Source organism: Ursus maritimus, unplaced genomic scaffold, assembly GCF_017311325.1.
Source record: "Ursus maritimus isolate PB19 unplaced genomic scaffold, ASM1731132v1 scaffold_5, whole genome shotgun sequence".
Lineage (NCBI taxonomy): Eukaryota > Metazoa > Chordata > Mammalia > Carnivora > Ursidae > Ursus > Ursus maritimus.
The window spans coordinates 21858630-21875725 of NW_024426663.1; the positions used below are offsets into that span (position 1 = coordinate 21858630).

Genomic DNA, 17096 nt, shown 5'->3' on the forward strand with positions numbered 1-17096 from the left:
TGAATCCCAGGACGCCAACCTCAATTTGGAAGAGGCAGAACTATATCCGGTTCTCAATGGATACACATTTTTCCCATGCTTCTCAGTCTCAAAAACTTTACATCTTCCCACAGTTAACAATAAATATACAAAGACGCCAGGGGGTACGTCCGTAGGGAAGATGAATGATCAAATTAAATCCCTACGCACGGAACCTGAAGCTTCAAAACTTTTCAGAACAAATCACAACTGAAAGAACGAGGTAAGTTTTCCCACTTCTTTCCAGGAGCCAGCTTCTCCAATCCCTGAACAGCTGTCTTGACTTACTGGTTAGTTGGAGGGGCAGTCAGCGGGATGGCCACTTCTTCTTCCTCGTATTCTGGTCCATCCAGAGAGTCACCTTCGTCCACTGTTCCCAGGCCCGCGCCCAAAGGGGGCAGCTGAGGAGGCGGCGGCAGAGGAGGGAATCCGCCGCCTGCCCCGAAGGTCTCAGCAGGCAACGAAGTGGTCCCCTTGGCGAGAGCCATCTCTCCTCCAGGTCCGGCGGCAGCGGCAGCACCAGCCACGCCAGCAGCAGCACCTCCCCCTGACAGTCCGGCTTCCCCCATTGCTCCTGCCACAGACCCGGCTCCTAGAAACCCTGACCCCAAAGCGGCTCCGCCAGCCAGAGTCCCGGCCACTCCGGCCTCCGTCAGCCCAGAATAAGGGACGGCTGCCACTGGCAGGGCCGGTGGTATCTTCACCCTACACACTGCCGGATAGGCACTCGAGCCCGCCGCTGCGCCGCCTCCTGCTGCCCCGGCGGTCACCGGGCCGCCCTCCTCACTGCCGGCCTCGGCCGCCATCATGTTGAAGCCCGCTCTACTCTACCCTACCCTACCCGCCCGGGAGCCCCGGGGGCCACCAGGCCCGGGCTCCGAGCCGCCCCACCCAGGCGCGTCCCCCTTCAGCTCCCCAGGCGGAGGAAACAACAACAAAAGGAGAGAGCCCGCCGCCGCGCCCCCTCCTCGGGCCACAGCCCAGGCTCCGGAGCTGCCCGGGTTACGGGAAGCGAAGTGGGCAAAAAATCCAACGCCTGCACAAACGCCGCCCCAAACCTTCACCTTACACACCCACACTCACGCACACACACATGCACCGAATTAAAAAAACTTCCTGGCTGCACTAAAGAGGAAGGGAAGCACAGAGGAAGCGGCTGGGGCGGCTGCCGCTCCTTCAGCCACCGCCGCCGCCGCCACCGCTTCTTCACCACCCTAGTTCCGGCCACCCCCACCGCAGCCACCGCCGGTGCCGCTGCTGGGGCTGGGGCCACTGCAGCCGCTTCATCCTCCACCGAGCTGGAGATGGGAGGGGTGGGGAGAAAAGAGGAAGGGGGGCGGGGTAGTGGGGAAATCGACTGAACTGCTCCCAACCTGGAGAGCTCAGTGAAACCGACTAGAGAGAATGGAAGGCGGGGCACCAGAGGAGGAGCCGATGAAAGGAAGGGCGGGGGAGGAGGGCGAGGGCAACTTCTGCGCAGGCGCGTTCCTGGCGCGGGGGAGAGGGTGCTGGGCCTGAAGGGAGGAAAAGGAAGAGTCGGGAGGGAAGGAAGCGGCGGGGGCGCGCGTGCGCGGCCGTACTCACTGTTTCGCTGGGTTTAGAGCGTGCGGTGGCGTCGCCGTTTCTCCGGTCGGTGTCGCGGGCGGTGGCGCGCGCCTGCTTCCCTGGGTTTTGTTTGACGGGCAGAGGGTGCAGAGGGGAGGAGTGGGTACCCGAGCACGCGGCGGCTCGGCACTGTGAAAGCAGGAGAGACGAGACGGACCCGGAGGGGTGGAGAGGAAGGAACCGAGGAAAAGGGAAAGGAAGATGCCGCGAAGCCAGTTCCCTGCTTCCTGACTGGTAGAAAAAACACCTTTAGTCAGCGGCGCAGTAACCAGACGGCCAAGGCCCAGGGGTAGGGGGATTGCTTCGAAGTTCGTGGCAGTACTACTAATTTTTTTGTTTTCGTTTCATACTAGAAGAATAGATGAGAAAGCCAACTCAATGTCATTCATTAGGTAGGTGGATAAGAAAAGTATTGTGTTGCTAAGCCCTGTACTATTCTAGAAAAGTGGTTGGGAAATGAGAAAATGCAATAACTATATGATTATTCCGTGCTTTAAAAAAAAATGAAATTTTAAACTGCGTTCTGAAACTCAAGAGAAGTAAACGAAATAGGGGAGCCTCACGGGGAGGGCTAAGAATTTTAGTAGAAATGGTGATTGTAAAGTCGCATTTCTAAGAGTATAGACATTCTGTTTTCTTCACTCACATCGCCATCTCTCCTCTCTGTCCTATTTCTCCTCCCTTCCTCCCCCCACACTCTTAATAGTGCCATCGGAAGTCTGTTGGGTACTAATGAGGTGTGTAGAGGAGGGGTGCCACAAACAACACTCATTTGTGTGCAGAAGGCGGGTCATGTTCCAGGATGCATATGTGAAGCATAGAGAACCTTGAACAAGGCAAATGTCAAGGTTTTCAAAGTGCCAGATACAATTATGCATAGTTTCAAAAAATTACCAATAAACTGAAATCTCACACTAAATATAGCTGGAGACATGGGTTTTGTTTTGTCTTTTATGCTAGAATATATATAAACTATTATGTGCATTCATATAGGTGGAGGACTCATTCCTATTGTTTGAGATTACAGTATGGGTAATTTGCCCTTTGCATTCATATATTGTTCTTTTAAATTCTCCCAGGAGGAATCCCACATTGAATACCTTTAAATATTGGTCTTTGAGCTCAATGTTTCTTCTGCTAAAGATGATGAAACCAACAGAGGAGCACAAAGGGGATGAGTAGGAACTCTTAACAGAGGTCCAGGAAAAAAAGGAAAAGACCACCAAAAGAGGTGGCAAGGTGCACACAAGATATTTTCCTTTTCTTTAGAAGTTTGCACAAACCTATTTGCCAAATCAGTGACAAACTTGCTTAATCCTGAGGACTCCTTCATGGTGCTTACCTCTTAGTATACCACTTGAGAGAGCGAAGATGAATTAGTCACAAGAGTGGTGTTAGACCAGTGTTATTCTAGGAACTTGTTAGTGCAAATTCTTGGCCCCATCCCAGACTCTCTGAATCAGAACTCGCAGAAATCTGTTTTAATAGTCCCTCCAAGTTTACACATTTAAGAACCACTATACTATAGTATGCTAATCAAGAAGGAGGTATACAGTACCTAAAATGGTTTTGAAAGAAAGAATAGATGAGAAAGCCAACTCAATGTCATTCATTAGGTAGGTGGATAAGAAAAGTATTGTGTTGCTAAGCCCTGTACTATTCTAGAAAAGTGGTTGGGAAATGAGAAAATTCATAATGAAGTAATTTCATAATACTGAAGAGAATAATGCAATCCTACTTCTTACAGTTGCCTCCCTGGAACAATTTTTCTTTTTCTTTTAAACTTAGACCCTCAAAAAAGAGAATCTCAAAGTACCAATTCCACCCACTCCCAACAAATTTTCTTGTAGTCTGTGGTTGAAAGCCACAGTGCATTAGCATCCCAGTCCTCCAACACTCCCACCCCAAATACCACCCTCAGCCTTTGAATGTAGGACACTGGCCTAGCAGGTTATCACCAACTCTTATCACTGATCTCTGAGTGTTCACACGTATGCTGCCTAATTCACAAAAGTGCCTTCTTTCCCCTCTTGAAAATTCTTTAGCAAATAAAGGCCAATATTTAATGCAGTCCAACACCAATTATGGACCGAGTTCTATTGTTTTCTAGTTCCTTACAGGTGTATGTACCTACAAACCTACTCTGCAGATACGTGTAGCCTATCCTGCCTAGCCCAGTGCTAGGCATCCGTGCCAACGGCTTTGAACAGGCCTCCGTTCCTTTAACAAATTCTGGATTAGATCAGCCCACATCTTTGGACATCAGTTGCTCAACTAGTAGGAAAAAACCTACCATGTTTGTCCATATATCAGCCTAATACCAATATCTTACCATATATTCGATCTTAGAGTTGTGCTGTCCTTTTTATCCAAAGAGATTAACACATATCTTTCATGAGGTATTTCCAAATACCTGATATACTCCCTTTATTGGACGGATCTAGGCTTTGATCTTTCCTATTCCTTGTGTGCTTCCTGAATCTCAAGTCCGTCGTCTCTCTTCAGTGACATTTTATTTTTATAAAAGGGTTATATGTTTATACCTCATTTTTTGTCTGTTGCCTTTTTTCTTTTTCTACTCACCTTGACCTTCTGTCCTCTCATTTATAGTCCCATGTTCTCTTTTCTCCTGCTAATTTCTTTCTCAATTTCTATTTCTGTGTTTCTTTTTCTGTTCTTTCAAGCCCTGTATTTCCTAACTCCTTGAACTTTCATGAGTCATACTCCTTAAACTTTCATGAGTCAAAAACTGAAGAACACTGTAAAAGAACAAAAAAAAAACTATGAAATATCTATGTAGAGAGAGGCATTACAGAGATTCTGCAGGAGTTGATGTTAGATGTGGTGTTATGTAACATCAGTTAACAAAGGGAAGTAAACAGTCTGTTAATTAAATTCACAGATAATATTAAACTAGGAGGTACTAAAAAACAGAACAATATACAAAAAAAGAGGAAAATTCAAAATAGCATTTACCTTGAGTAAAACAATCTTTGATATCTATGACTTTAGAAAACTTATCCAGTTATTGAATTAAATACAGTATTTAATGAAAAATAAATAATCAAAAATGTTGGGCAAAGACTTATGGGTGAAAAGAATCTAAACATTTTTAATTAAAAAAATAATTTGGCTCATTCTGATTTTATTGGCAACTTAAGTATGAATGCAATACATTCCAATGTATTTTTTCAGTTTTGATACCTCAGTATGTGAAAAGGTAATTCTTAGGCAGTAATACAATTTTAAAGAACCTCAAAGGGCTTAGAGCAAATATATGAGTTGTGTCTGAGGGGAAAACTAAGCTGGAAGTGATAAAGTACTTACAGCTGTGTTTGAAGAATCCCAAATTGTGTTTCATGCCCTGGTACATACTCAGCTACACAAACAGGCTTCCAAGTTCATCTAAATAAAATCAAAAGGTTTCAATGACCCAAAAAAATCTTGAAAAGAAGCTTTTACTGCTAACCCCTAATATTCCTACTTCATTAGCTGACCTCATCTTAAAGTCCTCAAGAGCACACATTTCCTGATTAGGGAGATGTTTTAAGAAAATAATATTGAGGAGATACAGGTTAAAGGAAATTATTTTAATGCAAAAATAAATAGCTCTGCGGAGATTACAGTATGTGGTTTAATAACTAAATAAGATTTATGAAAATTATAAACACTGAAGAAATTAAATAATAGTGTGATATCTCAGGCTGTAAAATAAACTTCAAAGAAAATTATCAGAAGCCGTCTTCTGATGGCTAAAGGAGCTTAGAGCAGTTGGATCTAAATATTCTTTCTCTTGAAAGAAGAGTTGACAAACGTCTTTATTTTTTATTAGTTTATTCTTTTTTTTTTAAAGATTTTATTTATTTATTTGACAGAGATAGAAACAGTCAGCGAGAGAGGGAACACAAGCAGGGGGAGTGGGAGAGGAAGAAGCAGGCTCACAGTGGAGGAGCCTGACGTGGGGCTCGATCCCGCAACGCCGGGATCACGCCCCGAGCCGAAGGCAGATGCTCAACCGCTGTGCCACCCAGGCGCCCCTTATTAGTTTATTCTTATTCTTCTATCTTTATTTTGCTGATTTTTCATTATTCTTTACCAGAAATTCTCCTCTTTCATTATTTCTAATCCTTTTTCTTTGCCTACCGTTTTCCTCTGACCAGAAACATTTCTGTATTTCCTGACTATACCTTGGTCCCTTTGCATGATAGTGCTCTATGGGAGAAGTGAAAGAAAAAAGGCAATGGAATGGTTTCGGGGCAAGGGAAATGGGAGAGTCAGGATGACTAGGACTCTGGTCCATGTGTTCTTCATCATTATACTCCCATACTTTGCCTGTGTCAGCTACATTTTACCACCTGAAGCACAGTCAGGAAATCCAACTAATCTTTGGCCTCTTCACTTTAGAAGTTCTGCAGAATCTCTAATTCAGGTTGCATCCTTAGGTCTACATGAAAATCCCCTGGTAACCCCTCCATCTCTAAATTCAGTTAGCACATCAAATACACAGGTTTCTTTACAATGAAACGGTTAAGCATGCCTGAAGTATAGATAAAATAAGGTGAGAGTTTTAAGTATATCAGAGGTTGTAAGTAACATAACGTTACAAAACTAAAATGACCTTTCTTAAATATTGCCAACTATAATTACTTCTCAATTCATGTTCCTTTGAAGAGATTTTCAACTTCACCTGTTAACCTGTTAACACTTCTTTATTTTTTAACTTTCTCTTCATTCTTTATCTAATTGTTAACAAACATAACACATAGAATAGCAGTGATTTCTAGATTTCTGAATTTTACAGACTACTAACGCTTCAACAAAAATTGAAAGACTACTAAATTGTTATGAAGTTGCTGACTTTTGGTTTTATTGTTGTTATTAACTACTAATTCCTACCACTCTATTTCATACAAGGAAAGGACATTTCAAGGCAGAAAGAAAGGAGGGTGAGGGAGGGAGAAAAAAAGGGGAAGGAATTAATTTCAATAAAAAGTCTTTTGATTACATAAATTTAGCTTCATGAAAAGTGCATCAAATATTATGTCCTTTTTCATTTTCCCACAGATTTATTAAAAATTGGCATTGGTTTGCTGACAAGGTATCTTAGTCTGGGCTTCTCCAAAAGCAGACTCTGAATTAAGACTTGAGTGGTAAGTCATTTGGGAGGTGATCACGAAATTTCAGACAGAGAGTAGGGAAGGGAAGGAAGCCTGTACAAGATGTGTTAATGAGCAGGTTACTGCTATGAGCAACTGGGGCTCAATCTCACTAGGGAGCCCTGGGAGACAACGCAGAGTACCCCTGAGAATTGTCACACCTGAGGGACAAAGAAACTGGTTTTTGCTCTTCAGCTCCCATTTGTCATTGATTGAGGGCTACTCCTAAGAGTATCTCCTCTCCAACCCCTCTACACTGCTCTCTTTGCAAGCTGAGTGTCTCCCAGGGCTAGAGAAAGCTCTCAAGTAGAGAGTTAACTGGTGTTTGTAGTGAAAGGCTATTACATGCAGAGAAAAGGTGAGTGTCAAAGGGGTATGGAGTTGGTAAGGACAGTACCTGCTGTCCTGGGATTTGAAAACCTCTGTGATGAAGAACTTACTTCTGTTAAATATAGGTACTCTGGAATGTTATTTGTTACACTTAAGCCATTTTATATTTAATTTATCCTACTCTATGACCTACTAACTTTATTTAGCACAACTGACTAAGAGGCTTCTTCAGTGTTAATCATAGTATAGCTGGAACGAGAACTCATCATTTCCCAGTAATGCGTATTATCCCTGGAACAATGCTAATCAGAGGGAGTGGTTTTCTAAGACTCTCCATTTATTGCTTGATATCAAACATATTGCTTATTTTTTAACAAGTATTTTGATCTAGATTATAGAACAGAAGCGAAGGTGGTTATGCATTGGACATAAAATAGCTTATTGATAACCAATGGAAAAAAAACTAAAAAAAAACTATTATGAATATTAAATTAGCATTTTTAAGACATAATATGATAGTATGTTTTACTTTTTTTAAGATTATTTATTTGATAGAGCACAAGCAGGTGTAGCTGCAGGCAGAAGGAGAGGGAGAGGGAGAAGCAGACTTCCCGCTGAGCAAGGAGCCTGATCCAGGGCTCGATCCCATGAATCTGGGATCAGGACCTGAGCCAAAGGCAGACGCTTAACCAACTGAGCCACCCAGGCACCCCTAGTATGTTTTACTTTATTAAAAGTGGTTCAAAATTCAGGCCCCTTATTTGTAGAAAATTTTAAAGTCATCCGAGTGCTTTCTCATGCATTGTCTTTCTCACAACTCTGAAAAAGTATGACAATACTATTATTCTCAGTTGACAGATCTGTAAGCTTTTGAGTACCAAAGGTGTGGTCAATTCACCTCAAGTAATGGTGGTTCATTATAAGGATGCCTGGGGAAGTATGGTAGGACAAAAAAACTGTCCCACAATAAGCTGTCTAGCCTCATAGGGAACTGTAATGTCTTTATTGTTCAGGACCCAGAAGCAGCCCTAGGGAACTAACAGGAATGCTTGTGGTAATGCCTGAAGAATGAGGACCATGTTATTATCTCCTTCAGTGGCAGCATCATTCCCATGACTCAAGTGCTCAGTCACTACTATATTCTGTTTCTCTGCTCAACATAGCCCCTGATTCTACTGATTCTGATTATACCTCCTGTATTAACCAGCTCTCTTCATGCCTATCTCATAATTCCTGCTTATTTGTGGCTTCCACAACTTCCTTGCTTCCACTTAGAAATATTTATTAAGTGCCAGGGAAACAGTGGTGAGCCAAAATAGGTGTGGTCCTTGCTTTCATGGAGCATTCAGTTTAGAGAGAAGCAGACGTTTCATCAACTAGCCACGTAAATAAATGCAGCATATGAAACTAAGGTAAATTATATTAGGGAAAGAAAAGCTGAAATGACTTGAAATCTTTATGGTTTTTACAGTCATTCAACAGAGTCTTTGTTGAGTGTTCACAGAGTGTTACGGTATAATAGGACAGACAGTGTATCAGCCCCAAAACTGGGATGCTGGGACAGAAAGACTGGATTTAAATCCTTCCTCTGCCACTGCTAGCTCTAAAACCCTGGTCAAGTTACTTAACTTCTCTGAGTCTCAATTTTCACATCTATTATATGTATGGATAGCAATATCTGTTGGCTTAGGTTGTGTTCCTCCAGAGGCAGATCCCAATATTAGAATTGGTTTGTAGGTTATTTGGGAGGTGATCCCAATAAGCTGGGAGTACTTATTCTCCAACTCCCTTCCATCTATGGTGAAGGCTGCTGTGAGATTCTTTAAACTGCTAAACTTCTGAGATGTCCCATGCTCACAGGCAGGAAAGAACTCCTAGTCACCAGGTAGATTCCATGACCATGCGCTAGAATGGTGGGTGGCAAAGGAACATGGTGGGGTACTGACAGCCTTTAAACCCACCTTTAGGAGGTTTTTATGAGGATTTGAGATACCAACATAATGGAACAAAATAGGAGCTCGAAAAATTGTATCCACTACAATAGATAAAAGTCTTGTTGAGAGGATGAGATATGCACTTATGAAATAGTAACATAATAATAAATATGATGTAAAATTCAATATATAATTGTTAACATGAGCTAACATGTTACAGTACTGCAGTGGTAGTCCAGAAGAGTCAAGTAGTTTGTGCCCTAGAGAAAAGGTCAAAGCTTTTTTGTTTCTTTTTCTTTTTCTTTTTTTTTTCTTTTTTTTTTTTTTGAGCTTCTATTTAACTTTATTAACTCCTTTAGTAGTAAAAGAGTGACTGGATCTCCCAGGCAAGGAGATAAGGAGAGGTGAGAAGACAAGATGAACATTTTTTCTGTGGTAAAAAAGGAAGTAGCCCTCCTTACTAGAGCGGTGAATTCATAACCAGAAAGCAAGATGAAGGTTAAGTCATAAGTTAGGGCAAAGTTATGGAAGTTTTAAAAAGCTAATCAGAGGCATTTGGATTTCATCTTCAGGCAAATAGGCAGCTTCTGAAGATGGCTGAACAAGGAAGACCATCATGGTAACAAAAATCTAAGGATAAACATTAAGTCTTAGATCTTGAAAGGGACATTGGAGTTCATCTTGTAGAAGTTCTACCCAATACAAAAGGTCTTTCTAGAGAAGTCTGTGACTTGGTAGAAATGTGAATATTTTCAGTGATTCAATGTTCATAAGACATGGCATTAGCTGTGTTAGAAAATGTGCAGAAATGTGCTCCTGGTGACATCCTCACACTGGTCCTAGTTCATGTTTCTATATTTATGTTAAACACAGAGCCCTTAAAATACTTGAAGATAACTAATAAGTCCTCAAGCCATCTTCCTAAATTCTAAATGTTGGGAGTACCCTTGGCTTTCTTCCCTATCTACTGCTCTTTCTAGATAATTTGATTCAGATTCATGACTTTAAAAACCATATATATGCAGATAACTCCAAAATTAATATCTCCAAACCCTAGCCTCTCCTCTTAGCCCAAACTGTCCCTTGGCATCTCCATCTATCTCATCTCCAACAAAAAAGTCTTGAATTTACTACACATAAAACTTCTTCCCCTAGTATCCCCATGTGGTAAATGGTAATATCAACCATTTCCTTCATGGCCAGGAAACTAGATAACATTGATTCCTCTTTCTCTCACATCCCACATTTAATTTATCAGTGTATCCTCTCAGCTCTGCCTTCAAAATATATCCTATATTTCATTGCGTTTCAATCTTAATTGTGACTACCCCAGTCTAAGCCACCAACATCTCTTACCTCACCTTCTATAATAGAATTGTATGGCAGTCTTCGGCTTCCACTTTTCCTCCTCTTGTCTATTCTACACACATTAGCCAGAATGACCTTTTTAAAATGCAAATCAAATCACTTCACATTACTTTTTAAAATCCTCCCATCACATGTAATAAAATGCAAACTTCTTCTCATGATCTATAAGGCCTTATGTGACTTGGCCTCTGCCTCTCATAAACCTCACCCCCTACCACACACCCCCCACCTCTCACCTATAGTCTTGTTACACTGAATGTCTGGTTGTTTCCTGAATATACCAAGAATCCTACTATCTCAGAGCCTTTAGACTTATTATACCCTCTGTATGAAATCCTCTTCAGTGGAGTTTTGCCTGGTTTACTTCCCTTCATCAAGACCGCTCAAATATCATGTCCTCATAAAGTTCTTCACTGACTGCTCCAACCACAAAAACCTTCCACTTACACTGTTTGATTTTTCTTCTTACTGCTTTTCAGTGCCTGAAGTTATGCTGTATTTTTGTTTACTTGTTTTCTGTCTGTCTCCACAAATAGATTATAAGCTTCATGAGGACAGGATTTCTGCCTATCTTAACTGCTATGTTCCACTTGCCTCGGGCAGTATCTGCCACATAGTGAGTGCTCAATAAATCTCTGTGGAAGGAAAGAACAGATAAAAAAGAAAGAAGGAAGGAGCTAGAAATTTTGGAAATTCATATCCCACTGTTGAAAAACATTGCATTTACAACAATTACCATTGAAATATTTCCCTATGAATTCTCCCCACTGCTATATTCATACAATTCAGTATTTAATGTGGTGCATTCTTAATTTTTTAATAATATTTATTATTTCAAGCTTTCAAGATTTTTTTTTTTAAATCCACATTATATAATACAGTATCTTGACTATTTCTTCTACCTTTTTGGTATTTATGATGGTTATCTTATGTATCAGCTTGGCTAGGCTATACTAGCCAGTTATTTAATTCAATACTATCTAGGTGTCCCTGTGAAGGTATTTTGAAGATGTGGTTAATAGTTAATTATAAGTAAAGGGGATTACCATCAATAAGGTGCATGGGCCTCATCCAATCAGTTAAAGGCCTTATGAGCAAAAACTGACATTTCCTAGAGAAGACATTCTGCCTCAAGATTGCGATGTCAACTCTTCCGAAGTTTTCAGTTTGCTGACCTGCATTTCAGATTTCAAACTTGCCAGCTCTACAACTGTATAAGCAAATTCCTTAAAAATCTCTCTCTCTCTGAGATATGTATCTATATCTATATGTCTATCTATATAGAGAGGAGCAGATATCTGTAGATAGATAGATCTATCTATCTATCATCTATCTCCTATTGGTTCTGTTTCTCTAGAGAACCCTGACTGATTCAATGCCTGATTATGTGAAAAGCAAATCATATATATTATCACCCAAATCCAAATCAGTAACACGATGAACAGAACAAATACAAAACTAGCAACCTCTCTATGTGGACATTAATCCATTATTTAATACTATTTAGGTGTATTTGCTCAGCAAGCAAAAAATCCTCTTAGCCTACCTTTATCTTATTTCTACGTGTATTACAAGTGATTTTGAAAAATACCTTGCTAATTTCAAAAAGAATGTCTATAGCACTTTTTCTATCAATTTAACAACTTTATAAAAAAAATAAAGGAGAGCTTGATATATCTTGTTATGAAATTCTTCTTGATGATCATAACTTATTCCACACTCAAAACAACTGGTTAATAATGTTTTCTAAAGTTTTTTTAGGCACTGGTGTATTATTAAGCATGTCTGTAAAAAAATTTTTTTAATAGAGGAAAGAGCTAATATTTAAAAATTCTATTCTGTGTCATATGTCATCTCAACTCATTTAATCCTGTCAGTGACCTTATAGAATAGATATTACTATTTCCATTCAGTAAATAAGAAAATCAAAGCTTCTAAAAGTTTAAACTACTTGCCAAAGTCACACTGTATCACAGTACTCTTCCAGTCAGAACATGTATCCAACACCTACCTTCCGGTTTCTCTTGTAATTATTACAATAACTCATCCAACTTATCAGGGAATCCATTATTACATGTGTAAGTTCTTTCAGTAGACTAACATTAACACATAATTTTTATGACGGAGCCCATTTTAAGCAACCATGTTCCCCTTTCATATTATCTAACTTATCTTGGATCACAGGTCCTTCTCAAATTGATTTCCAATCAAACCCTACTCAGAGTCAACTGGGGTTAGGAATTGAAAGGAATTGGTAACTGACTGGATGTGAGAAGCAAAAAAGACAGAGGTTTTTTGGGTTTTTGCTTTTTAATGACTCCAGTACATTAAGTCTAAGATAGCACTGGTAGATTGTATTGATCACGAGTTGCTCTCTGTTTATCTGTAAGAAGATTATATGTACCCACATATGACCATGTGACTTGTAGTGCCTACCTATCAATGGAGTATCCTCTCTAGCCCCATTGTCGGGTTTGGCCATGTGATTTGCTTTGGCCAATGATATATAAACAGAAATGACTTACACCACTGGATATTTCTGCCAATAATCTTCTCTTTCCCATTGCCATTAGAATAGAATGTTGTAGGGGTGCCTGGGTGGCTCAGTTGATTGGATGTCCAACTCTTGGTTTCAGTTCAGGTCGTGATCTCAGGGTCCTGGGATCGAGCCCTACCTTGGGCTCTGCACTCACTTCAGAGTCTCCTTGTCCCTCTCCCTCCCCTTCTGCTCCTCACCCCCTCTCTCCCCCACCAGGCTCACCTGTGTGCACACATTCTCTCTCTCAAAGGAAGGAAGGAAGGGAAGAAGGAAGAGTAGAATGTTCTATGTAAAGATTAGTCCTTCAGTCAAGGTCCCAGAATAAGAAGATACATTGGAGCAAAACCATAGGCAAACTTGTTGACAAACATGTAATGTGAGGAGGGAATAAGTCATTGTTATTTTAAGTAACACATTTCTGGTATCATTTGTTACTGAAGCAAAGTTGACTAATAAAGGCAAAGGGTCTATCACAAAATCAAATACAATGAAAAGTAATGGTGATTTAGGATTATGCTAATAGATCAAAAATGCTACAAGTTTATATAGCCTAGAATCTGAATTATAAATAAGCTTTTGCTACCATTTGGAAACAACCAAAAATATCTTCTGTAAGATTATGAAGATTATTGAAGAACAAAAAGCCTTTAAAATTTGAATTATGTGGATAACTGTCTACATAGCCATAGCTAGGTCAAAATGCATTAATTTATAGACAGAATTTGAACAATCATGATAGATAGCATAGATAATTAGGTTTTTGTTTGGGATGAGGAGTGTCTTCTCTTGGACTGAGGTATTTGAATTGATTTTCTATTTTCAGTTTGCCATTCCTCATTTGCCTTATTAACAAGTCTTAAAGCTGATGAGGGTTTCTGAATCTGTACTTTGTTACTTAGTATAAATATTTTTTTATGTCTTGGCTAATAAAAACGATATCCATTAAATTTCTATACTTTGGAAATGTTTGAACCAACTAGAAAAATATATCAAGGATTTTTTTTAATTAGAAAAACCAAAACAAATATAGTAGGTTAAAAAATACAGTGCCATGTTATTTTCCTGGTCAGTTAAAAATTTCTGACCTATGCATATAGGTTGACTTATTTAAAATTGTGCTTTACTCAAGTACAATATTCAGTCTTTTAAAACTTGGCATTAACCAAGGCATGAGATGATTTTGGCCTGAAGTTTCTTAAATGCATTATGTATTGATGATCTTATTTCCTGAGTTTTCTGACTGAGATCATGGACAATATGCTGCTTATATAATCTTCATTCTTAGATGATATAGTATGTTCAGCTTTTTGAAATGTTCTACTAAACCAATTATAACATTACAGCAATAAATTCACCTAATTAAAGAAGTTTTGAAAGATTATGTGGTTGTATGTATTATTTTTTTTCTATATTCTGCAACTATAAAGGCTTTCTATCATTCATCTGATGTGAAGAAAAGTTCTAACATTTATTAAAGGACTAAAACTTTGTGATTCATTTTCATCTAAAACAATTTGCTGTCCCTTATAGTAATTATTTTTATTTTTAAAATTGATTTGAAATTTTCTTTTTGATAAGTAGACAAAATATTAACATTTCATTTCATTTTATATAGACTAGATATTTTAAGACTTTTCTGCTGTTCCATGTTATAATAACAGTACTTATTTCTAAAAACTTTATATTAGTCTTATGTTCTGTTACAGAAAATATTTCATAAATTTTTAATTTTTGATATATCAACATTTATTTTTACTTCTTTAATTAAAATAAAGTGTTAGGAGAAGATAAAACCAGGCAATGCTATGACAAGATTTATGGATTCTGTAGGAAAAGAACACCGTGATTATGGCAGGTCTTGTTAGTTGTTTATCCATGAACTTCTTCCTACCTCCTTTCTTGCTGACCGAATTTTGATTTTGTTTAGGATGGCAATGATTCTAGCCTGAGCAATGAATCCCAACTGCTCGAAGCCACTCTTTAGCAATCCTGTTCCCCTTTAGCAGACACTTAATTTTCCAGCCACCCTTGCAACTCAACATGACCTACGATCCACTTGGGTTCCTTAATGGTTTCTGGATTTGTGTCACAGTTAAAAAGACCTTCTTCATTGTTGCACCAATTTTAGAAATTTCTCTAGTTATCTTCTGGTGTTTTTATGGTTTCCAATTTTAGGTTGTTTAAATCTTTAACTTACTTGGAATTTATTTTGGTATAAGGAGTGAAATAGTCATCCACCTTTTTTTCTTTCTCTCTAAATATAACTTCATCCTTTCATACACTTAGTCATTGTCTTTACTTTTTTTCCCATTACACACTTACCCTGGTTTAAAACATTTTTGATTCTCAGAGTGAGGTATTATTAAAAGGAGGAAGTAACATTAGGACTCTCATATTTTAATTATCTTTGGCATTCAGGGAAAGCTTCTATTATATTTTAAAGTTTGAATAATGGGAGATCAAGAACAACCTGCTAGAAATACCTCTTCCTTCCTCCCCTTTATGTAAACATCCACGTTAGAGTGAAAATACCAAGGAGGAAAAAAGAAACTTCCATAAATATATATGAAATATGATTTATCCAAAATTTTGTTGAAAATTTTTTGGGTGTCAAAGAGATTTCTGGCCCTATACTTTTTAAAAGCTAAACAGAGACCTTTTTAAATTAAATCCTGTATTTTTAACAAAGGAAGGAATCACTTCTTGCTTTTTATAGAGGAGATATGCTTCGTATATCCCCTTTTCCTCTGAATGGATCATGGTTCTCTTTACAGATAGAAATAGAATACAACCATTCAGAGTTAGGATCTAGGTTAGGAACATAAGTTTACAGGAAGATTCCCTTTAAAATAACAGGAACCCTTATTAATAGATTTGAGAAAAGACAATTTTTTACAAAACTGGCAAACACAAATACTTGTTGAAGATGGGTGATGATGGTACTTGGAGGTTTATCATCCTATTCTTTCTGCTTTTATGTACATTTGAAAAGCTCCATAATGAAAAGAGTGATATTTTAAATATTTATTAATCATTGATGCCTAACTTTTTATAAAGATTCTTAGAACAATGGGGGAGGAGCTTCCAGCAAGAGGTGAGGAGGGCTCACTTCAGAAGAATGCATTCACATCAACTACCACCTGGAAATAAAGTTATCATTTCCCAAGCATTTGGAAATAACCCTTGTCCATCCAAGAGGAAGGAAAAGTCTGAAAGGAGAACAGGACAAAATCTTCAAAATGTAATACAGAATGAATCTGAAGACATCAAACATTCTTGAAAACAATGTCTTTCCATTAGACTAAAGTTGTATTACATCACTCCATGAGTGTAGCTGACTAGTTGTTATGAGTCAACATCACACCCCAACTTTTAGGACATTATGTCATAGTTTTGCAGCTATTTATTATTTCTTTTGTGAACAAAGGGTCTTTCTCTTCACTATCATTTTGAGCTGTTCTAAATTTAGAATCTAAAATATAAACGGCATGGCATTTAGATTATTAAGGACTAGTTAATTAACAAATATAAATGATATTAAATATCGTATATTAATTATATAATATATTATCATATATCTATCCTCTGATTTCCATTTCATTTCTAAGATTCAAATATTCTTTGATTTGAAATGAAGAATGAAACGTGAAACATCTTGGTGTTCATTAAAGCCACATTTGTGTTGAATTCTCACTCAAATTTTTCTAAATCTTATAGCTTCATTTTTTATCAATATTGAGTTCTGCAAAAATGTGATTAAAAGAACAAGAGAAAAATGGTGAATGTGGTATGATTTCCTCCTAAGCCAGATCCCTCTTGTAGGTGACTGAAGCCAAATGTTACATCATGTTTATTCTCATCTTCATCTCCACCCAGCCCCCCAAAAAAGAAAGAAAGGAAAGAAAAGAAAAAAATTTTTTTAAAAATAGACAATGGCTGAAAGGGACCAGGACACATACCAAATCAAAATCATTTTCAAATATGTCACAAAGATGTTAATGAGAAGAACTGTAATACAAAATGACTCATTTTAAGTAACAAAGAAATGGCAAACAGAAGGAATAGATAAGAGAAAAAATAAACAATATGAAGGTGGGGAAGGGAATTGTATTTTGTTATTGTTTGTATTGTTTTGGCTGGCAGGGA

General features: G+C 38.5%; 1 protein-coding gene across 1 annotated transcript in view; it reads right to left on the reverse strand.

Moving 5' to 3' along the window:
• The window catches only part of RASA1 (RAS p21 protein activator 1), a 114660-nt gene extending 113673 nt beyond the window's left edge, over positions 1–987 (reverse strand). Inside the window, exon 1 of the mRNA XM_040622114.1 lies at positions 307–987. Coding sequence (XP_040478048.1) covers positions 307–827 — 521 coding nt within the window. The 5' untranslated portion in view covers positions 828–987. The remainder of the gene's footprint in view (positions 1–306) is intronic.
• Positions 988–17096: the final 16109 nt, after the last annotated feature.